This window comes from Mirounga angustirostris, unplaced genomic scaffold (genome assembly GCF_029215605.1).
Source record: "Mirounga angustirostris isolate CCGP_5_RB_7025 unplaced genomic scaffold, mMirAng1.0.hap1 SCAF_8, whole genome shotgun sequence".
Classification (NCBI taxonomy): domain Eukaryota; kingdom Metazoa; phylum Chordata; class Mammalia; order Carnivora; family Phocidae; genus Mirounga; species Mirounga angustirostris.
In genome coordinates this window covers 42544062-42566952 of record NW_026991716.1, presented here as the reverse complement: position 1 = coordinate 42566952, position 22891 = coordinate 42544062, and the positions used below count along the sequence as shown (strand labels likewise).

At 44.7% G+C, this 22891-nt stretch overlaps 1 protein-coding gene across 10 annotated transcripts in view; it reads left to right on the top strand.

Annotated features, from left to right (window-relative positions):
• ADGRF5 (adhesion G protein-coupled receptor F5) overlaps nt 1-22891 on the top strand; it is a 102279-nt gene that overhangs the window by 65863 nt on the left and 13525 nt on the right. For 7 of the 10 annotated variants that reach the window (XM_045866986.3, XM_045866990.3, XM_045866992.3 and 4 more), the window contains 11 exons: nt 80-189; nt 1469-1527; nt 2594-2736; nt 5998-6219; nt 7428-7631; nt 13150-13320; nt 15165-15284; nt 15438-15647; nt 18042-18254; nt 20214-20369; nt 22238-22446. In XM_045866986.3, coding sequence (XP_045722942.1) covers nt 80-189; nt 1469-1527; nt 2594-2736; nt 5998-6219; nt 7428-7631; nt 13150-13320; nt 15165-15284; nt 15438-15647; nt 18042-18254; nt 20214-20369; nt 22238-22446 — 1817 coding nt within the window. The remainder of the gene's footprint in view (nt 1-79; nt 190-1468; nt 1528-2593; nt 2737-5997; nt 6220-7427; nt 7632-13149; nt 13321-15164; nt 15285-15437; nt 15648-18041; nt 18255-20213; nt 20370-22237; nt 22447-22891) is intronic. The other 3 variants (XM_045866988.3, XM_045866996.3, XM_045866995.3) reach the window with 3 other exon arrangements.

Sequence of the window (22891 nt, the reverse complement as noted above, 5' to 3'; positions counted from 1 at the left end):
CTCAAGCAAATGTTTCTCCGTCCTGTGTGTATTCACTTGCTAACATGAGATTTTAAAATGTTGCCCTGCGTTTTTTCAGCAGATGTTACCCTAAGAATGTCAGTCAGACTCAATGTGGGCTTTCAAGAAGACCTCAAGAACACTTCCTCTGCTCTCTATAGGTCCTACAAGACTGACTTGGAAATAGCGGTAGGTTTTGGCCCCGGGAACCTCTTAACCAACAAGCTTTGGGCTGAACTGAATCTGTTGCATTTACAGTGGATAAATTGCTTGGATTTGTCAGAATTTATGAATGTGGACATCAAAATTATTCCTATACCTCTGGGATGATGAATTAAGAAGTACTCAAATCAAGCAGTGTTCGGGGGATGATTTGACATCATCTTGACCTATAGGAGGAACTTCTTCCCAGGATAGAGTTGATTCAGAGAAGATTTGGTGGCATCAACTCACTGAATCCTATTCAAAGGTCCAAGAACCTGGTCTAGAAGTGCCTGATGGTGCATTTCTATTTGTTTTCACAAACCGCCTGGATGAAGCCCCTAACATCTTCTGGGCAGATCAGCCTAAGGCTGGTACTGAGGGTTTCAAACCATTCTATGTTAAAGGTACCGACGCATTCTCAATTACGACAGATTTAAATTGACTCATATAAAAATAAAGAATATCCCCTGGGTGTTAATTGTGTGCCAGACACTATTCTAAGTGCTTTACATTGGATTAATTCATCTGAGCCTAAATGCTTTGCTCAAATTAGCTCATTTGGAGTAGAGCTTCCCAATTGGTGCTACAAATTATTACAGGTGGGTTGAAATGATGACTTCCCTTAGTTTTCTGGGCGGCCAAGCCCCTGCCTCAGGCCAGGAGCGCCTCCACTTACCCTTCTATACTACAGAAATCATTTTCATTTCCATGGGTGCCATGCTGAAATGCTGAAGAGCTCTTGGACATCTGATTTCCATATCTGGCATGTAATAGTTCTGCACAGCACGAGAAGCTACCAGACACACACACACACACACACACAGCACACTCCATTATATACCTTGGAGGAAAGAGAGAATGGCCTATTAATCTCTGGATCCCACCCATCCATGTACCTGGCACAGTGCTCTGCACCCACAGTGCTTTGCATATAACATCTGCCTGCAGATGTGACTTGAATCAAAATAAGTCTCCTGTGGCTCGGTATTCAGAGAAACCTCCCCATTTTCTTTGCTAGGCATCTCCTTGAGTAACATTTTTTGCACATGTAATCTGGTGTTTGCTTCTTGGAGAACCCAGCCTGCAATAGGCAGACGGGAATTACTTCTTCAAAGATCTGCCTGGGCCAGCACTATTAAAATATATAGGAGAAGGGTTTGGCTGGGGTCATAAAGAATATGTGCTTTTTACTTGGCTTTAAATCTTTTGACTTATCTCTCACTGGACCTTGATACGATGACACTTGTCTTACTTTGTTTTCCAGTTCTGGAAAGGTTACAGTATTTTACCAGGCTTCAAATTGGTGACTGTGACAGGGTTCAGGTAAGAAGCTGTAATCGGGGGGTGCCTGGGTGGCTCAGTTGGTTAAGCATCTGCCTTCGGCTCAGGTCATGATCCCAGGGTCCTGGGATCAAGCCCCGCATTGGGCTCCCTGCTCTGCAGGAAGCCAGCTTCTCCCTCTCCTTCTTCCACTCCCCCTGCTTGTGCTCTCGCTCTCTCTCACCCAAATAAATAAATAAAATTTTGAAAAAAAAAAAAAAGAAAAAGAAGCTGTAATCGGGTCATTTCTACCCAATGGCAGAGAACAATACGTTAGAGAAGGAGAAAAAGCCCATTAGGGGGGCATCATGTGGGCACACAGCAGGAACACTCTGGTAGAAGTGAAGACAATACCAGGTTGCTGGGGCTTAAAGAGGGAGACAATGCTGAGAAAAGAAACTTGTTCCCTAGAGATGTACCTACTTAGATGGAAAGTGAGCAAAAGCCTTGTGTTTATTCTGTGCATGCAAGAATTTTGCAAACAGATACGGGGTAAGTTTGCAGTCTGGCGAGTTCTGAGATACAAAAATGAAATAATGTCATGCATGATGCCTTTATTCAAGCAAAGTCGTCCGCCAGCCACAAGTACACGCTGCTGTGTGGACGGCTCCCCCTGGAGTTGGGCACCGTGGCGGCCATGAGCGGGTTAGCACAGGGTTTCAAAAAGTTAGTTGCCAATTTTACGAATAAAGAATGTTCAGAGAAACATTCAGGCTTTTGGCTACCCTTGACATTCAGCGTATCTGGTAACCCTGGGCCAGCATGGCCGTGTGACAATAGTCTCTGTGTTGTGCCTGCCACCCTATGACCAGCTTCTGTGATTCACTCCACTCATTCCTGTCTGGCTGTTTTGTTCATTTATGTCGCCTGTCTGCAGCCGTTTGAGTGTGTGAGCCCTGCCTCGGGCTTTCAACTAGAGCTTAATAACAGGTTGATTAGAGTGAACCGTTGAAGATAGAACTGCCCAGGCTGTTCCTGCCATTTTGTTTCTCCCGTGCAAATACACCATAAGGATCTAGACTCTTCCAGGTCAGTCACTGCCTTACTGAACAGAGTGGTCTCCATCCAGGCCCGGAAGTGTGGTTGTGACATATGAGGTCAAGACGACAACACCATCACCCGAATTAATGCATAAAGCAAACGAGCAAGTAATGCAGAACCTTAATCAGACCTACAAAATGGACTACAGCTCCTTTCAAGCAGTTACTAGCAGTAAGTAGGACATCTGCTCATTTTTCCTGTACGTGGATTTTATTTAGATAAAATAATGGTATTTATCATTATGCTTAAAACTAGGAAATTCCATTACAATGTCCTCCATGGACAGAGACTGTATTGTTCCCGACACAGAGACTTATGTGCCCACCGCCCCCTCCCCATCGGAGGTGCTGGTGCAGAACCTCCCAACCAGGCTAATGTCACTGCAGTTGGGAGGGGGCATTGCAGGGGAGAGAGATTTGACCAGAGGGTCACAGAGCCATCTGGGTTTATGGATTCTTAATAAAAAATTAGAAGGTCCCAAACACCCAAAAACTACCATTGTGGTGGGGGTTGGGATATTCATGAAATGCATTGATATTAAACAATTGATAATGTTATTTTAGAGCAGTAGTTCTCGAAGTGTGGCCCCCAGACCAACGGCATCAGCTCCACCTGGAAACTTGTTAGAAAGATAGATTCTTAGGGCCACCCCAGACCCATCGCCCCAGGGCGATCGGTGTTTCGACAAGCCCTCCAGGTGGTTCTGATGCACGGGAAAGTTTGAGAACCGCTGCTTGGGATCACATAGAGCAGTGATAAAATCCTGGGGTGTTAGATGTTCTCCCCCATTTTACAAATGGGTACAGAGTTGTGTTCTGTTGTGTCATTAGGTGGGTGGACCTATTATTACTTGGGAAATAGCCAGCTGGGCAGAGATTTGGCTGGTGGATGTTCTAGCTAACTCCAGTCCATGGTTCCAGACTCAAGGTGATTCCTCCTTGGAGGGACACTGTCCCCCAGCAGGGAGGGCTCTGAAAGGACTGTTTGAGGCATACCTGGGAGAAAGGGCACCCCTTCTCAAGGGTTAAGCCATCCTTACAATAGGTTTATAAGTTTTGTCTTTACATTCTCTGGTATTGTTAGACACCAGATCATTTTTAAAAACAAAATATTGAAAGGTACATACATAATTATAAGAAGGTGCTACAACATAAGCAAGAGAAAAAGCAAAATAAAAATTCAGAATACGTTAAGACAGCAACACAGGTGAAAACTGGAAAATTAAAGGAAGGGGAGTAAGTGGCCTAAAAGTGTGGGCTCCCATGGAAGGCACCCAGCAATGCTACTCCCTCCTGACCCCCAACACCACCCCCAAGCAACACATGTTTTACCCCGAAAAATTCCTTATGTTTATGGTTCTGACGGTGTAGGTGAACATCAGGCTCCAGTCTAGGTAAGCTTCGGTTGTGATTACTCCTCCCCCCAAATTTCAGTTGTGTTGAGGATAGTCAACCATTTAAAGGAGTCAGTATCTAGCAGTGTTACTGATCAGCGGCTGTCAGTCCAGAAACATGCTGCTGACAGTAAGGTTCCCAAAAGTGCTTTGGAGTTTGTGGCTTCTCCTTCCAAAGAGCAATGAAGTCACTGTGAATGGAGCTCAACACCATTTCTGCAGAGCATCTGCATCCATCTCTGCAACCATCTCCTTGGAAGACCAGAATGATCCTGTGATATGCACAGCTTCCAAGCAATAAACAGGAACGTAGCTCCCCCATCATCCTGCTCTCCATAGCGTCACTGCTATTTACCTAGAGTATAAATACCCAAAAGGTCAAGAGATTGGGTTTTGTTTTGCTTTAATTATAATTCTACTGGGGGGCAGAGAAGAGGAAGAGAACAAGAAAGAAAAAAAGCTGAATGAATGAATTGGTAGCAGAAAGTTATTTTAAATCTTTATGAAATACCAAGGGCACAGGGCAATCAATGTTCAGAATATTTCCATTTATTTGGTTGTGTATTTATCCTCAAAATAATTAATGTTTGATTAATTAGCAGGGGCGCTTAACCAGAATGTCCCTTTCTCTCATCACTGCCCATAAATTCATGGTCAATTCCATATAACCACATGATACCCGTGGTCTTACTAATCATTATTGTTAGCCACAGTGATGATGAAGAGAGACACATTGTTATTGTATCTTTTCTGTGTTAAGCCCAGCGTGTTACACAAATTGTGTCCTCACGTATCCTGTGAGATGGGTACTGTTATCTGCATTTTATAGGGAAGGAATTAGAAGCAGAGGGAGGGTAAATAATTTGCTCAAGAACACATAGTAAGCAACATAAGTCTGTATGACTTCTGAGTCAGTTCGCTACATTAAATATTCCCAGGAGGTCTTGTTTCTTAACAGTTGGGTATGATATTTTAAAATCGTCTTTAATTCAGGAGCCTAAAAAAAGTGATAAGAAATATTTAGATCCCTTGGTACTTTGACTAGAACATCAGAGCTCCTGAAATTAATTTTACGGTATTGTGATCCCACGTTGACAATATGGGGAGAGTCTGGCCTGAGCATGGAGCTCATGCAAAACAACTCTCATAGAGCTTCCCTTATCCAGCACCTCTGATTTCCTCAATGTGTGGAATTCATGAAGGATGTACAATAAGAAACACAGCTTAAAGGGGAAAAACGCACGTTGTGTAAACAAAGGACAACCATAAACACAAAAAGCAAATGTTGTGTTTTATTTCTATCTGTGAAATGACTTAATGCCATGGTTCTCCAGATTTGTACCATGAAAACAATAATAGCTGCTATTCCCCCAAATCACCTCTCCGTAGCTCTCACTGCTCCTGTTTTCCAGACAATGAGCTGAGGCTCAGAGAGGCTAAGTAAATTCCCTAGGGCCACACAGCTGTGTGTGGCACAGAACCAGGATTCAAATCTGGACCTGTGTGTCTATAACGTTCTCCTTCCTAAGGGCCCATGGATATGAAGTCTTTAAAAAAAATTCTTAATTCTTAACAGACTTTATTACAAGAAATTATTTTTCCCATTTAAAGTTCACCAAAAACATACAACAGAGCTTTCAGTGGTACAAAATACCCGTTATTGTCAAGAGGCGGTTGATATTATTGAGTCATTAGCAAAGAAACTTGAGGTTTAAATGAGTTGGTGTGACTTTTTTATAAACAAGTGAGCGTTTTTCTACCAGACTATGTGAAATACTGAAAATAGCTTTGGAATCCATATCACTACCAATGAGACCAATTAAGCGTGCACAGACTCCAAACTGAAAGCCTTGTCCCCGGTATCTGGCAGGTGGAGGCTCTTTGGGCCTCAGACACCAGCTGTCTGGGGATGGAAGGAGGAGGACGCGTTGCCTCCTTCTAGAAGCACTACAGCCCCGTGTGGTGGGGGGTGCCCGCTGGGTAGTCTTAATTCCATTCCTTTGCTCTGGGATCTTAATACCTTTCCTTTGGGTTTCCAGATGAAACGAAGTTCACCATCATACCAGAAATCATTTTTGAAGGGGACACGGTAAATCTGGTGTGTGAAAATGAAGTTTTGTCCTCTAACGTGTCCTGGCACCATGTCGAAAGGCGCTCTGACTTGCAGAACAGCAGCAGATTCTCGGTCTACAGCACCGTGCTCAACAACGTGACCTCAATATCGAGCCTCACGATTTACAACATCACTCCGGGCGATGCAGGTGGGTTTCCATCCAAGAACAGGTGCGGGGAAAGGAACAGAGAGCTTATAAAGAAGCAAGCCTTGGAATATATATACATAGTGTTTTCCTCTTTGAAAAGAAGTCACTGGCCTCAACTTTTCGAAATTAAAAGTGAATCCCATGGCATATGAGTAAGCAAATATATCCTTGGAGACAAAAACAGATTTCCACATTTACCAAGGGCTTTTGAGTTGGAAATGGAGACAAAAATCCGTCTTTTGTTTTTAATCTTTAAAAAATTTTAAACAGCTTTGTTGAGATAGAATTGACATATAATAAGCTGTACATATTTAAAGGGTGCCGTTTAGTAAGTTTTGACATATGTGTGCACTTGTGAAACTTCCACCCTCCTCGGGAGAGTGAACATATCGTTTCCATCACCCTCCACGTGCAGGTTTCTCGGATTCCCTTGTAATCTCTCCCACCTCCCACTCTCCCTCCCAACACCCACAGAAGCAGAAGTTTTACACCTGACACTCTAGAATCTAATAACCCCATTGTAACCCAGATGTCAGCAAGGGGCATCTCTTTTTCCCTGACAGAGAAGTTGGGTTGCAGACACATGGGTCCTGTTACATCTTTGTGGATTCTGATTTGGCCGCAGAGTTAAATAGAATCCCAAAATCATTCATGACCTTCTAATTCTCCAAGGCTTTCCAATTTTTCCTTTCTACCCCTTTCATCACCACACCTTTTTTCTTAACAGCAAAGACTGAGATTTCTGCTCCTTCCTTAGAACATCTCTCTACTCATTAACTTGTGGCATCAGAAATGACCTGCGTTGACCTTCTGCACTTCCTGAATGTCTCTTTAGGTTTGTTTAGAGCAGGTCTTGGATGCTTTTGAAAACGATGCTTCGGGAAGTACTGTCACGACACATGAGATGAGGCTATCATTCTTCTAAGGAATTCCATATATGTAACAAGAAAAAATGCAATTGTAGGGACACCTGGGTGGTGCAGTCGGTTGAGCATCCGACTCTTGGTTTTGACTCCGGTCGTGATCTCGGGGTCTTGAGATGGAGCCCTGTGTCAGGCTCTGTGCTCAGCGAGGAGTCTGCTGGAGATTCTCTGTTTCCCTCTCCCTCTGCCCCCACCCCCGCCCGGCTCGTTTGAACGCGCGCTCTCTCTCTCTCAAATAAACAAATAAATCTTTTTTAAAAAAATATATTTGTGTATTCTATGCAGGTGAATATATTTGCAAGCTGACATTAGATATTTTTGAATATGAGTCCAGAAAAAAAATAGATGTCATGCCCATCCGAATTTTGGCAACTGAAGAAATGAAGGTGACGTGCGACAACAATCCTGTATCTTTGAACTGCTGCAGTGAGATTAATGTTAATTGGAGCGCGATAGAATGGAAGCAGGAGGGGAAAATAAACATTCCAGGTAAGAATGTCAGATGCCCTTTTGCATATACGTTTTTGCCTTTTGGCCAAGTAAAAATGGGAGATGCACTGGGTGGGAGAGGAAATGTCAGATGGCTGTTTTTTCCCAAACTTCAGACTATAAAAACATAACTAGTCTTGATGTCAGCTCCAACTTAGCTATTCTAGAACAACATTCCAAAAATATATGCATACAGATGTCATGCTTGGGTTGTAGACAAGATCCTGGCTGGGATGACCTGATGACTGAGGCCCACAGTATCTCCTGCCTGTAGAAAACCTGGCCCCCCACCTTCCTTCTCTCATCATCTTCGACAAAGAGCTAAGGATGAGGTCATTGGCTTTGCTTTGGAGTCTGACTCGGAACTTCTCTTTCTGTGTCTCTTCTTTTGGTGTCTGTCATTCTCACGTCTCTGCCTCTGTCCTATATCCTTCTGTATTACCTAATTCTGTGTCTTTGGGGTTTTTGTTTTGTTTTGCTTTTTTATTTCTCAGTGTAGAACCGTTTGTCTCTTAATCGTTCCGTGTCAATTTCTGATCTTGCTTAGCTTCCTTTTAGATCTGAGATATTACTGGAAATTCTCCAGCCCCCCATTTATACTGATGAATGATAATAATAATAAATTAAAAGAGCAATACTGATTCATTTTTGTGTAACAGTGTATGATTAACCAATGTTTTAAAAATATGTTATCACTCTTGATCACATTTAACCCTGATCGCAAGTTTGAAGCTGGAATTTCTTTCCTCCAATTTGCAAATAAGGAAATTGAGGTCTAAACTGACTTATCTGAGGTTGTCAAAAAGGAAAAGAAAGAAAAAGAGAGACTCTGATTATGCAAGGCCAGTGTTTGCCTTGGCAAAACTCTGTTAGCCATGCCTAAGGAACCGTGCTGGTGCGGGCTGATCTGGAAAAGTTTGTTCTGGAGCGGGAGACTTTTTTGTCTAGAAACTTCACATAACAAGATCCAGTCCTTCCCTTAAGAAATGGCAGCGTTGGGGCGCCTGGGTGGCTCAGTTGGTTAAGCGACTGCCTTCGGCTCAGGTCATGATCCTGGAGTCCCAGGATCGAGTCCCGCATCGGGCTCCCTGCTCGGCAGGGAGTCTGCTTCTCCCTCTGACCCTCCTCCCTCTCATGCTCTCTGTCTCTCATTCTCTCTGTCTCAAATAAATAAATAAAATCTTAAAAAAAAAATTAAAAAAAAAAAGAAATGACAGCGTTATGTGTTCATCTTTACACTAAAAAAATAAAGTAAAATGTGGGTACATCGGTGCGGCAAAGCTTTATGGTTCAGTCTTTGCTATCAGACTATATTAGGTTATAAAAAAAATAAAATAATGATTAATTTACGTGCCACTTGTCCTGAGCCCGTCTATTTGCAAGGCACATTTCACCTGCTGCATCTGTATTTTACTTTAAATACTCCAAAGAATGGGAGAGGCATCTGGTAACTGTTGAAAATGTTGACACCTGATACATTTAGTCACTGCCTTGATTTTTCAGGATGAGGAGGTGTAGGCACACTGGAGAAGCTGCCAGATGGGAGAAAGACCTTGCAAATTTCCCTTGGTACTGACTTAATGTACTTTGAGCTCCGAGAGCTGAAAGCCTAGCCCTCTGGCAGAGGAACCAGGAAGTCTGCAGTACAGATGCTCAGGGACCTCTCTGTGGCCACCACGGCTTCAGACATTCCTAATGCCCAGTGCAGGTGACCCGGCTACAGAACAATGGATTTCCTGCCACAGGGCTCGCCGCCTGGGGACCCGCACCGTCCATTCATTCTCTGATGAACTTAGCCTCTGCCCTCGGCACCTTGCCTTCCTCCTCCCCTTGCAGTCCCCGCTCTGAATCTCTCTCTCTCTCTCTCTCTCTCTCTCAAATTCCACGATTCCTTTAGCACCCATTGTTCCATATCAGTAGGAGACAATCGAGCAAAATAATTCACTCCAAAGCATGAGGAACTGAATGGACCACCTCCTCTCAGAAACAGACCCATTTCGTTTTCAAAACACAAGGGAGAAGACAGAGAGAAGGTAACCAGCAGTGGTAGGATTTCTAGCGTGAAGAGGGTGGTCTTTTTCGAATAGGGAGGGGCTTCCTGGAGTGTTTCAACTCTTCGGGGCAGCAGCTAATGACATAGATGGCAATGGTCTGAAATAATAGTATCAGTAGTAGTAATGGTAGAGGTGGTAATAGTTACTATTATTAGTGCAGCATCTGCCCAGCCTGGTGTAGGACTAGCTAGCTTCGCCTGCACGGAAATGCATTGACAAACTGGGGGAAACTACCAGCAGCAGAGTTTATAGTCTCACTGTAGCCGTTATGTGGTGTGATGATAAAAACTAATGGAGCCTTAATTCCCTCCTTGCCCACAGGTTAGAGCAGTTCCCAAATGAGTTCAGAAACTTCTTCGTGGCCCTGCCTACCACACTCCAGTGGCCCATGATCACGCGGAGTATTCATAAAACAACTGAATCTCTACAAGAGGGGGCCAGTTCCCTCTTGGCTGTGACTTTGGGTGACAGGAGAGGGAACACCTTCAAACTCCGCGGTCCCCTTACTTGTGTCTTTTCTTCCTGATCACCCCACTGAAATGCTTAAGCATACGTCACCGTGTGTGCCTGCGTCCTGTCCCAAATGCTTTTGTTTTGGTTGGGTTTGGTTTGGGGGTTTTTTTGCAGCCAAACAGGGCATCAGTCAGATATAAAGGGAGACCGGCTGTTTTTCTTTACTGAGTAGAAATCAGCCTGTGGCTTTGGAGTCCCTTGATGAAGTGCCCCTAGAGGTAGGCAGGCTTCAGGGTCTGAGGTGAGCCCTAAGTAGAGAAGCAGCTGGAAGTGGTCCATAGCATCCTGAAGGCTGGTCTCCATCCTGGGTCACCCCAGGTGAGGGTCACCCCCGGGGTTTATTAAACAGACCAGCTCTCAGGGCTCTACCCTCGAGCAACCGCGCCAGGATCTCTGCATTAGGGCTCCAGGTGATGCAGTTTCAAGTGCGGTCCGTGAGCCAACCGCCAAGAAAGAACTCTTGAGTCGTTTTTGGTGCTAAAATGCGGTTTTATTGAAGCACGGGGACAGGACCCCTGCGCAGGAATTGCTGCACTGTGGTTGTGAGGAGCACTTGATTATATACTCTGGAGTTGGGGGAAGTAAAGACAAAGGAAGTTTCCAAAAGTATTTTCATATGTTAGAGAAGACTTACAGGATCCTGGAGCCCTGACTATTGTCAAGCTAAGGTGTTTTTTTTCCTCTAGCAAGGCATTAACATTAAGATTGGGAGTTCCTGGAGGAAGGGTATACTCTGCCTGCCTCAAGTTTTGTCCATGGGCTGCAGGTTATATGGAAATCTAACTTTATCTGCATTTCTTTTGCCTTTGTTCTCCACATCACAGGCGGTGGCGTATTTTCTTAAATTTCACAGCAGATTTTATTGGGCAGAGGGGCGTGAGGACCATGCATTTAGTCCAGCTCTTCATTGTACACATGAGACACTGAGGCTTTCTGTGCATGGCCCAGGATCTCCCTGACAGGAGCTAGGGGTGCCCCGCCCCAGCCTTGTTCTTTCTCCTCCTGGGTGTTTCTCTGCGTGTTCCTAATGAGCCACGGCTAAATCCGATTTTAAATAGTGATTCCTCTACTTGTGGGAATGCCCATGGAATTGTACAAAAGAAAAAAAAAAAGGAACGTGAGCCAAGTGCTCTCCAGGAAGACAATACTTAGTCCTGAAAAGCCACATCACGGCTCTGCCACGGGCGTGCCCAGCTGGGTCACCTCACTGATCCCACTTTTGTCTGTTAAATAGTGATAATGGTACCCATTTTTGCAAAGCTTTTGTGGGGAGAAAAAAAACCATGATGATAAATGTAAACATTTAAGACAGAGTTGAATACACTGAGTCTGCCACAAGAACTGTTTTCTGATAATGATGATACCTTTAAAACCCATCCCCTCACTTTTCCACAGTGTGGTGGCAAATCTTCTGTGGAGAGTATCTAGCCTTGAGAAGCAAACTTGTGATCACATGTCATCTCTTCTCCAGAAAGCCCAACACCAATTTACTAGCTGCATTCAGTACCTTCTAGAGCAGGACCCTGAGGGGCAGAGCCCCGGGGTGCTGGGGTGCTGGGGTACTAGATGAAGTGCAATGTGAATGCTGCCAATCAGAGATCTTGCTTTTGTTTTCCGAGTTTACCATCTCTTTGGAGGCTTTCTGGACCTACAAGTGTCAGCCTCACAGAACAATGTAGCCCCCCCATTCCCCCCACCCCCACTGTTTGTCTCCTGAACAGCAAGCCACAGATTCTGTGCTTTTGTTTGAACCAGTGGTTTTCTGACTTCACTGTACAAATCTTTTTTCAAGCAAAACCTCAGCTTCAGCACTAGTGACATTTGGGGCTGGATAATTCTTTGCTGAGGGGAGCTGTTCTGGGCATTGTAGGATGTTTATCGGCATCCTTGGCCTCTGTTCACTAGATACCAGTAGAACCCCCACTTGTAACAATCAGTACTGTCTCTGAAGAATGCCAAATATCCCCCAGGAGGACAAAACCACTCTGGTCAAGAACCAAAGTCTGATATGCAAAGCAGGCCATAGTGGAGCCACTTGAGTTGTGAATGGGATTAGGGGCTTTTTACCCTCCCCCTCCCCACCCAGCTCCAGCTCCCGAAGCAGGCTACTGGAACACCACATCCTCCAAGGGGTACTGAGTCACACATACAACCGCACCCCAGAACACTCCAGCCACCATTTCTGTCTTTCAAGACCTAGAGCAAACCTCTGTTCCTCTCTGAAGTCTTCCCTAGTCTCTCAAAGAAAACTCCCCTCCTTCACCCTCCATACTGTATTGAGTGGCTTAGAGGTTTCCTCTCTACTATGCATTATCATTTCTTCTGTACGTCTCTCTATATTATTCATTCTGAAAACTCATTGTCTTGCACATCAGTTTGACGGTAAAGCTGGGCCTCAAAAGATAAGTAAGCATCAACGGGAAGAAGAAGGAAGAAGGCTTCTTTCTCCTTTCAATAATAATGGTTTAAATAATCTGACATCTTTTTTCCTTGCAGTTGAAATCATATCCAAACACCTTACTTCTCTCTCTCTCTTTTTTTTAAAATTTTTTATTTTTCCTGCCCCAGCGACCATCACTAATGGTCTGTGTGAGGGGCCGGCCCAACCAGGTGCCGTTCTAAGTGTCCCTGTATCTTAACTCCTTTGACCTGACTACGATCCGGGGTTATAGCTATGATTAGTCGTCCCCATTTTCCATGTGGAGAAACTGAAGCACAGAGCAGTTGAGTGACTTTTCCAACCCTACCCCACTAGTAAGTGGTAGTTTGGGATCTGCAGCGAGGCAACCTGGCTCCCAAGTCTGCAGACCTAACCACCGTACAATCCTCCCTCTCCAAAGAGAAGAAATCGGATTTAAATAATGACTCCTTTTCACTGATGGGACCTCTTTGCCCCTAAATCGAATAGTCAGCCAAATGTGACAGTAAAAGAACTACTTATGTCATTGCAGGCAACCCTGAAACTGACCTAGAGTCCGGCTGCAGCAGGTACACCCTCAGGGCGGACGGGACTCAGTGTCCCAGCGGGTCGGCTGGAACAACGGTTGTCTATGCGTGCGAGTTCGTCAGCAGCCACGGGGCCAGAGGCAGCAAGAACATAGAAGTGACATTCACCTCTGTGGGTAAGGACTCCTTCACTACGATCTTTAGCCTTGCACCTCAAGCCAGGGCTGTCAATCCCCTGGGAATATCTCTGAGCTAGCGGGAGCGTGGCTGGGGTCAATCACAAGTGGGCGACAGAGGGGGATGTCCCTCTTGCCCATTTGAATTCAGAGGAAGCCTTTAGAAGAAAGAAGGATAGGGCTGGGGACCCAGGGCTGCAGGGAAGGGAAGGTCCTCCTGGCACTGAGAAGGCACTCTCGGATTAGTTCTGTTTAAGCATTGAATTTATGTCGAGGGTGATGCCCCCAATTTTCCCCTTTCCTCCCGTGATCCCATCCTCCCTTGCACGCCAGTAGCCTGGCGCACGGCCCACCACCAGCCGGCGAAGACCCGCTCTGCCCTCCTCCCCTCCCACTCCACCTCTTCTAGAGAGAACGCTGCAGGAAGCTTTAATAATCAGATACTTTGTGGTCATTTTACAGTTGCCTTGAGTGTTTTTTAATCTTTTTGACTAAAAGCTTTCGAATGAGTTAGGCCTCTTTTCAAAAGTGTCATTTCTTCTCCTCATGTAATAAAACATTCTGACTTCACCCCGTCTGCAAAAATGGGACACTCACACGTGTTGTTTTTCTCCCCATCTTACAAAAAAATGAACTACTCAGGTCAATCATCCGACGCCCTTGAACAATTTGGAGAAAGGCTCATATCAACGCTACCGATGACTCTTGTTCACACTTGCTACTCTCATGACTTAGCGTTTTTACAAAGATCAAGATGATGCTTACCTGAAAACATTATCACCATAGACGAGCTAGTGGGTCTTTCGAGCAATTTGCAACTTTCTGTAGTGAGAGCAGTTGTACACTTCAGGTTTCGACTCAGAGTTGTATTGATTAGGTGGGCTTTTGGTTGTCATAGAAACGTGTTTAGCCTTCACTGAAAACCACTGGTCCGGTAGTTTGGACCTCGTCTGAGAATCAAGAGGAGCAGATTCAGGGTTCCATGAGCCTCTCCCTTTCCACTCTCAGAAACCACCCAACCTTAGAAAGGCATCTCTACACCAGATCCCTACAGCCAGTGAGGCCCATGGGAGGGGCACAGCAATCCATGCTTATGCGACCGGGGGACTGTATCTGGACATTGGGATCCCAGCTTCTAAGGGGCACTATGGAAAGGCCTGATTTCTATTGGTTGTGACGAAGGGCAAGATTTGACACTGTTGGGAAGAGCAGGCTGACGTCAGTGGGCTCAAGGCATGAAACTGTTCACCCCTAGGAGATAAAAGGGAATGGCATTTTGAAAAATCAATGACATGCTCAAAGAGGGGTAGAAAGATAGAAGCAGAGGCCAGAAAAAGTGAACTGTTCCTATAAGCTCTTACCTTTGTAAGGGTCTTGTTAACATTTTTGATGAATAATTCCTCATGAACGTATGAGGACATTCTCATAAGGAGGAGTAAATGTAGAGAGACTTAGAGTTAAGGTGCCTATCCCTCCCAGTCTGCCTGAGACAGTCCTGGTATAATTATTTGGGCAATACATTCTACCATTCCTGTACTTCAAATGTTGTTCCAGAAATCACTCTTTGGCTTAGTAAGTATTGACTGTGTACTGTGCTAAGTCCTGGGGAATGCAAAGACACAGAAAAGAGAGTCCTGCTCTTGAGGGGTTCACATGTTTATGAAGAAGAGATATAGAAAGAGAGAAATTAAAATACAACGTGGTATTATTTAAAACGTGTTTTAAAAGAGTAGAGAATGGCATTGTTACAAGAACAGAGCCATTTGGCACGGAAAAGGTTGGAGGGGAGCTTGGGTTAAGTCAACAGCCCTAAGTTTGCAACCTTCTGCCCTGCCAATCATCAGGAGATAATCCCAGCCACAAAGGGGAAGTGCACGAGTTCCCAAGGCAGGAGATGGAAATGAGTACAGTTGAGAGCACCACCGGGAACAGCGTAGAAACAAAGAAAGCCCAGGAGCCGCAAGGTACCCATCCCACATTGACACCAGTGGAGTCAGGACGGCCCATGCTCTCTGCCTCTGTCTTAAATTTCACTCCTGTGTCGATGTCACCAGAACGACTAAACCTTGTGCTTGTTGTTGGTTTTTCTTTTGTCCGTTCTGTGTGCGTTCTTTCAGCCAACCTAACAATAACCCCGGACCCAATTTCTGTTTCTGAGGGACAAAACTTTTCCATAAAGTGCATCAGCGATGTGAGTAACTATGATGAGGTTTACTGGAACACTTCTGCTGGAATTAAAATACACCAAAAGTTTTATACCACGAGGAGGTCTGCTGCTGGAGCAGAGTCGGTGCTGAGAGTGAAGATCGCGACCCGGGAATGGAACGGTAGGTGCGAGACCCCAGACCCTCTGCTGCCATGCTGCCCCGGGGCCCCTGGGAACACCCTGTAAGAGGGACCATCTCTGCAGGGGCTGCCCCGGGATGTGCCTGCGCCACCACACTTCATGCAAGAGCTCTTTAGGGGAAGGTGTCGCAATCTCCATTGTACAGATGTGGAAATAGAGGCTCAGAGAGAATAACAAATGCTCCCAGGCTCCTGCATCTCAAGGTGCAGAGTCAGGACTGGAACTGGGTTCTCCGATTCAGGAACCTGTGCTCTTGCCATGAAGTTAAGAGGATTGTTTTGCTGTTTATTTTTAAAGATGTATTTATTTATTTTAGAGAGAGAGAGAGAGCACAAGCGGGAGGGGCAGGGAATGGGAGAGAGAATCCCAAGCAGACTCCCCACTGAGTGCGGAGCCCCACGCCGGGTTTGATCTCACGACCTAGAGTGGGACACCAAGAGTCGGACACTTGCCTAACTAAGCCACCCAGGCACCCCAAGAGGATCATTTTTAAAAGTAGTTTTACCAGACTTTTAGGACTTTTTCACCCAGTTGTGATATTAAAAAAATCTAGGTAAAGGATTTATATGCCTGCTTCCAAAGAAAGGAACACTTGTATTTTGTATTTATCTCTATACGTTATTCATGTTGGAAAGAAATTTGGAGGGAAAAAAAGGATTTGATAGAATTGCTGCAATAATAACTGACATGTATTGAGCCCTTCATATGTGATAGGCATCATGCTAAGTGTTTGAGTGGGTTAGTTCATTTAAAACAATAAACCTAGAGGACAGTGGGGGTTATTAGTGTCCCCATTTTACAGGTGAAGAAACTGAGGCCCAGTGAGGGTAAGTAAAATATCTGAGGTTATACACCTGGTAAATGGCAGAGCCAGGGTGAAATGGAGACTGTCTGGCCAACCCTTGACCACTTCACTCTGAAGGCTTTCATTAACTATAAGTTAAATCAGTCCAGGTCCTACGAGTCCTAGGTCTTTATTTGTTCATATAAGGCCTAGGCAACATTATAGAAATAACTAGTCACTCTGTGGCTGGCCTTGGCTGGGGGCATTTTTAAAACCACCTCACTTGGTAGCATACAGTCAGAAGATGAAGTATTTTTCTCCCGTGCTGGGCTTACACATACTCTGTCCAATTGCTCTTTCCTCCTGAGGAGCCATAACTGAGGAGGAGCCGTAACGTTTCCAGGAGCATAAACTCTTTAACAGTCCCATACTCGGGCACTAAGAAAAATCCGTTCTCATCTAAATTAACTACACTTTTATTTATATTGAAGCTACATTTCCATTCCTCCCAACAGAAAGAGAAGGAGGTTTGTTCTCTGTCCTTGTTCTACCTGTTTTCCCTCTGGCTAAGTTGCTGCTCTGGTTCCTCCAGAGCTGGGGCAAAGAGAAGGAATGTAGAGAAAGTCAAAGGGTCTTACTCAACTGTAGGTGCCGTTATAATCTTCCTGTACTGTCCCCATGGCAGCTGTTCAGGTGGTGGCTCATCCTCTGATGGACCCTTGCATAAAGACCACTGGGATAAGGTCCTCTCTAGAAGCTTGACCCAAAGACCGCGCTCAGCCTACTCTGCCTCACCAAGCATGGGTGCACAGGCTACTCTTGCTGAAGCCTTTCCTCTGTCCTCCAGAAAGGCCAGCCAGCCTCTCATCTTTAGACTTTACTAAATGGGAGTCAGACATTAGACATCCAACTCTGGGGTCCACAGGGGAAGCTCTCTCAAGGATTTCAGCCTACCCCTTCCACATGCTTTGATGGTGTGATGGTGCCCGGGAACCGGAATGTCTACTCACTTACAGATGGAGTGAGGGAACGTCCCACCACCACAGAGCTCCAGCTGGCTGGCAACTGTCTTCGAAGAACTCCTCAGCCCAGCACACACCAAAAGTCCCATTTTCCCCCCTGGGTTAATGAAAGAGCCTTGGAGTAAGTGTTGGGAACCTGGTTTGAAATGCAATTCCTGGGATGCCTGGCTGGCTCAGCTGGTAGAGCATGCAACTCTTGATCTTGGGGTCTGGAGTTCAAGCCCCACGTAGGGTGTAGAGATTATTTAAATAAATAAATAAATATTTTTTAAAAAAAAAAAAAAGGAAAGAAATACAATTCCACACCTAACAGGCTGTGTAACTTTAGATAAGCCACTTAATTTTACTTAAAAGTAAGTGAATATTTAGGCAATGGGTTAGTCCTTCAGATACATAGATAACCCGGAAGGAGAGTTGATCAAACATGTTCTCGTCCAGTGTCCAAGAAGGTGTGATGTGCCCTTGCCCATGCTTGACAGGGAAAAGTAAGCCTCTTCTTAAACTTCCTAGCCAATGCTTTTTGGAGCAGTGATCACATTCTATCTCATTTTTATTTCCTTCCACACAGGAACCTATCATTGCATATTTAGATATAAGAATTCGTATAGTGTTGCGACGAAAGATGTGACCGTTCACCCACTGCCCCTAGAGCCAGACATCATGGTGGATCCTCTGGAGGCTACAGTTGCATGCAAAGGTTCCCATCACTTCAGGTGCTGCATTGAGGAGGATGAAGACTACAAAGTAACTTTCCAAATGGATTCCTTATCCTTTCTTGCCGGTAAGACACTAATTGCTGTATTGTGAGGACATATTTCATTCATGTGGAGTCTTAAAACAGCGGTAAACAGACATGAGGATTGCATCAGAGAGAGAATGTAACAGAGGGAACCTCATGAACTTTTATTATCTTCTGTTTTGTTATGTGGCCGTGGCTTGTGGGTTTGTGGCAGAATTTGAGGGTCTGTGAGGGTGGAGCCCATGGGTTTTAGTGGAAGCTGTCGAAGACAGTGTTAAGACATCTCCACAGGCCTTCTGCTTCCTCAGTGTATCAGGTATTCTGGTGGTCCCTCCCTCCGTGCTATGAATCAGCATGCTATAAAAACACCACAGAAATCCTTTTAAATGCACAGCTGAGCATCCAAGAAAGTGAGAGAAATACCCAAGGGCCAAAAACATAAAGAAAAAGAAAAATAGAAATGCTTTAGCTACTGCTGGGGCTTTTCTGAGGGCATCGACCAGTATGAGAAACCCAGAACCTTGGGGTTTTTTTACTAAAGATTTTATTCATTTATTTGAGAGAGAGCTAGAGAGACAGCACAAGCAGGGGGAGGGGCAGAGGAAGAGGGAGAAGCAGACTCCCGGCTGAGCAGGGAGCCTGACGTGGGATTTGCGCCCAGGACCCCGGGATCATGACCTGAGCCAAAGTCAGATGCTTACCTCACTGAGCCACCAGGCGTCCCAGAACCTTGGGTTTTAAGGCTCTGAAGGGCATGAAAGAAAGGCCTTGTTCCCTATGCAGTGATTAAGGCACCCCATGTCACCAGCACAATGTCAGGACCCTCAAAGGGTGACATGCTCACTCAGGAAGAGGATAAGTAGAAAAACAAAATTTGTCTGCCAGAGTTAAGAGCTTGGCCTCATCTCCAGGTGGACAAAAATTTCCCCAGAGAATTACAACTGTCCTGCCCTCACTCAGGTTTGGGTTTGAATTTATATTGCCTCCATGGCCCGGGACTCCAAGCTGAGGAGTAACTAACGTAAAGTGGTCCATGAGTAACACCCAATGGTACCTGGCCAAAAAAAAAAAAAAAAAAAAAAAAAAAATTCGAATCCTCTAAGGTAGAATGTACCTCAATCCAGATACCTCAGGATTCCTACAGATTAAGGTGAACCTAATATGAGCTCACAACTCCAAATCTCAACACAGAGACACCTTCATGAGGGATTTACAAGCTTATTCATTCTTTGAACAACCATTTGTGGGGACACACTCAATGCAAAACACCATAGTAGGCAATGAAAAGGGGACACAAGAGTTGGGGCACATGTATTACTATCTAGCTGGAAGGGCTCATGTCATAAAGGATGATTCATGTAATGTTAAGTTTCCAAAATGAGCAATGCAGATCAAAAGAACACTGGAAGTTCAGAAAAGCAGGAGCCAGTAGAGATGAGGATTTAGAGAAGGCTGGGTGATAGGAGGATATAGAATCCATCCCAGTACTGGAGTATTTAAGCATTTCAACATTCCATGTTTAACATGCATGCATTCAGTGCTCTGTATGTGCCAAATACTGAGCTAGGCATTGGGAGATACAATGATAAATAGGACCAGGTACCTTCTCTCTAAGACTTTATGGTCTAATGGAGGAGACAGACCCATAAAAAGGTGATGCTAACCCAATGAGGTGAAGGCAGGACAGGAAAAATGCACAGGGCATGATGGGATTTGGATAGGCAGAGGGAGGAGAGGGATGATGAAAGGCATTCGGATTGTCCAAACTGTACGGGGAACAGATTTGGAGTCATGAATGGTGGAGGTAAATGTTAGGCGAGCACCGGGTAAGTGTGGGCTGACTTACTTCTTGGCTGGGGCATTTTTAAAACCACATCAGAAATGAATGTGGCACATGCCTTGGAAAAGTTTGGACACATTATCCATAGTGGATCAGTTTAACAAAATGTGTGCTTTGGAGACTCATCTTGTGACTTGATTCTTTTAATAATTCTATCTCAGAAAAAGAAGTTAAAGGAAAGCAAGTGTGTTACAAATACAATTTCATGGCAAGCTCAGTTTCCAGGTGTCCAAAAAAGCTGGACATATTTTGTCACTTTACCAATGCTGCTAATAATTCAGTCCGGAGCTCATCTATGAAGCTTAACCTGGTTCCTGGTAAGAGCATTTGAATTTTTTTTTTAAATGTGATAGTCATGAGCAGGGATTCATTTATTCATTCACTCCCTCATGCATCCCTTCAATAAATAGATGTTGAGCACCTTCATGTGGCAAGCCTTGGGCTAAGGGTAGAGGGTCTGGAAAACAACAATAACAACAACAACAACAACAGCTAAGCCATGGGGATTAGCCTCAGGTGTAGGGGAAAGATGGGTGTGATAAAAAATGTGATCACATCTAATGTGGTAAGGGCTGAACTAGAGACCGTGTGGGCAGGCAGAAGAGGCTGCCGGGTTTCACTCTGCTGGTGATAGTGCGGAGGAAGTAATCAAGAAAGTCTTGCGGATGAAGCCCTATTTCTGAGGAGTCGGAGAGGCAAAGCACTGGACTGGGCAGTGCATAGTGTCTTTATGAGGCTGAGACCCCTTTGAGGTTTCAGCCAAGGAAGGGTGTCCCCACTAGACAGGGCTACATGAAAAGAATTAATCTAAAAAGTAAGGCAACCATCTTTCCCATCCTTTGTCATGACTGAGCCAATATCCCCCCGCATAATATTTTCAAGGTAGGAGGTCATGGTTTATGGCCCTTTCTGTAATAGCCCAGGACCAAGAGCTCTCCTCAGGAGCAGCAGAGAGGCAAGTGAATAAAGGGTGGTCCTGGGCTTCCACCAGAAGCAAACCCCTCCTCCAGAAATCTTGTCTGTAATAGGACCTCTGATATCCGAAGGATTCATGGCTCTATCACAACTCATGTTTGGGTTTACTGAATGATTTGTGGTATATGAGAATATGTGTTGGTAACTGAGCCCTGGACACCAAGGTAGGAAGCAATTTAGAGTTCCTTGTCTCTCTGAGTTACTGTCTCCTGACCCTACAAAGAACACCTCTTCTGGAGGCAGCCAAGACCACTTCTTCACTGTCCCTCACGCCGCCATCTTCACCCATTTATCTTTGTTCTTCTCTTTCCTCATACGAGGTCTGATTCCTCTTCCTTTTCCTAGTAAGAAATTACTTACGTACTTCAAGATTTTATACAATGATTGAGAACTCAATTAATGTTAAATTTGTAAGTTGGTGAGAAAGGGATCTTATCACCAGAGAATCAAGGTCCCCGGAAGATCAGAGATTCTGCAACAAATGTCATTTTCCCATTCAGATCTGGTCTTGAATAGACATGAAATAGAGTCACCTCTAAGGGAAGCCAGAAGGAACAAACATTTACAAATATTGCTTAGAATATTCAGGTCATGGGTACCTGGAATTCCCATTATTAATTATATGTGTGAATTAAGGCAGTGCTTCTCAACCTTGGCTGCATGCTGGAATCACCGGGGAAAGTTAAAAACACAGCCAATGCCTAAATCCCAGCCCCGAGGGGTTCTTATTTGTTTGGGCTGGAGTAAACCAGGACATTGGTATTTTCTGAGCTCCCCAGGTGATTCAAATATGCTGGAGTTGAGAATCCCTTGGATTAAGGCATTTTGTCCCTGAGATTCCTGGTAACCTGATTATCTCTTATCTGGCTGAGCACACATTAAACTCTCGTGATTTTTTCTGTGGGTTAGATTTTACAGGCAGCAGCAGAGAGAATATTCTCAGGGATTAGAGGTGGGGATGAGGCATAGAGGAAATAAATTCTGTTAGGAAAAGCAAGTGCAGGTGAAAGTCAGATTTGTGTCAAAAGCACTAAAAGGGGCTTTGGAAAATCAGGTGTGAAATAAAGAAAGTGGGTAACTCTGAAAAGGTCACAGAAACTAAAGAGAAAAATAAATTCAAACAGCAACAAACAGCTAGGCCAGACCCTATTTTGACTATCTTTTCTCCTCCTTTCAAATTGTCCCTTTTATTTCCGTGTTTCCAATGCAGGAGAGAAGATCATGTGCCGAGATCCCACAATAGGTGTTGGGGAGCCTGGGAAAGTCATCCAGAAACTATGCCAGTTCTCAAACGTACCCAGCGGCCCTGGAGGTCCCACTGGCGGGGTCATGACTTACAAATGTGTAGGCTCCCACTGGGAGGTGAAGAAAAATGACTGCATCTCTGCCCCAATAAATAGTCTGCTCCAGCTGGCCAAGGTGATCCTTAAATCTTTGACTCCGAGCTCTTGGTGGGGAGGTGGGTCTAGCTTATCCATATTTTTCAGCAAATGGGCCTCGGGCTGGTTTGTGTTGCTCCCAAAGCTACTTTTATTTATTTATTTCCAAAGAAGACGCAATCCTAGAAATGCTTTACATTTTACTTAAGTACAAATGTGGAGACAACAAAATATGTATTCTACTCTGGGACCAGCTGTATACCTTGACCTTGACTTCTCAGTGCCTTGTTCCTATTACCTCCAAGGTGCAGGTGGAATTATCTTCTCTTACCACTCTCCTTTGAATAATCTGGGTATCAAGCAAGTAGCTCTAATCTTTTCACAAGGAGGAGATACATAAAAAATACGGTTCACCAGTGCAAAAAAAAAAAAAATATATGCTTGGGCTTTATGCTTCTATAGGTCTGAGATTTCTTCCATCTTTA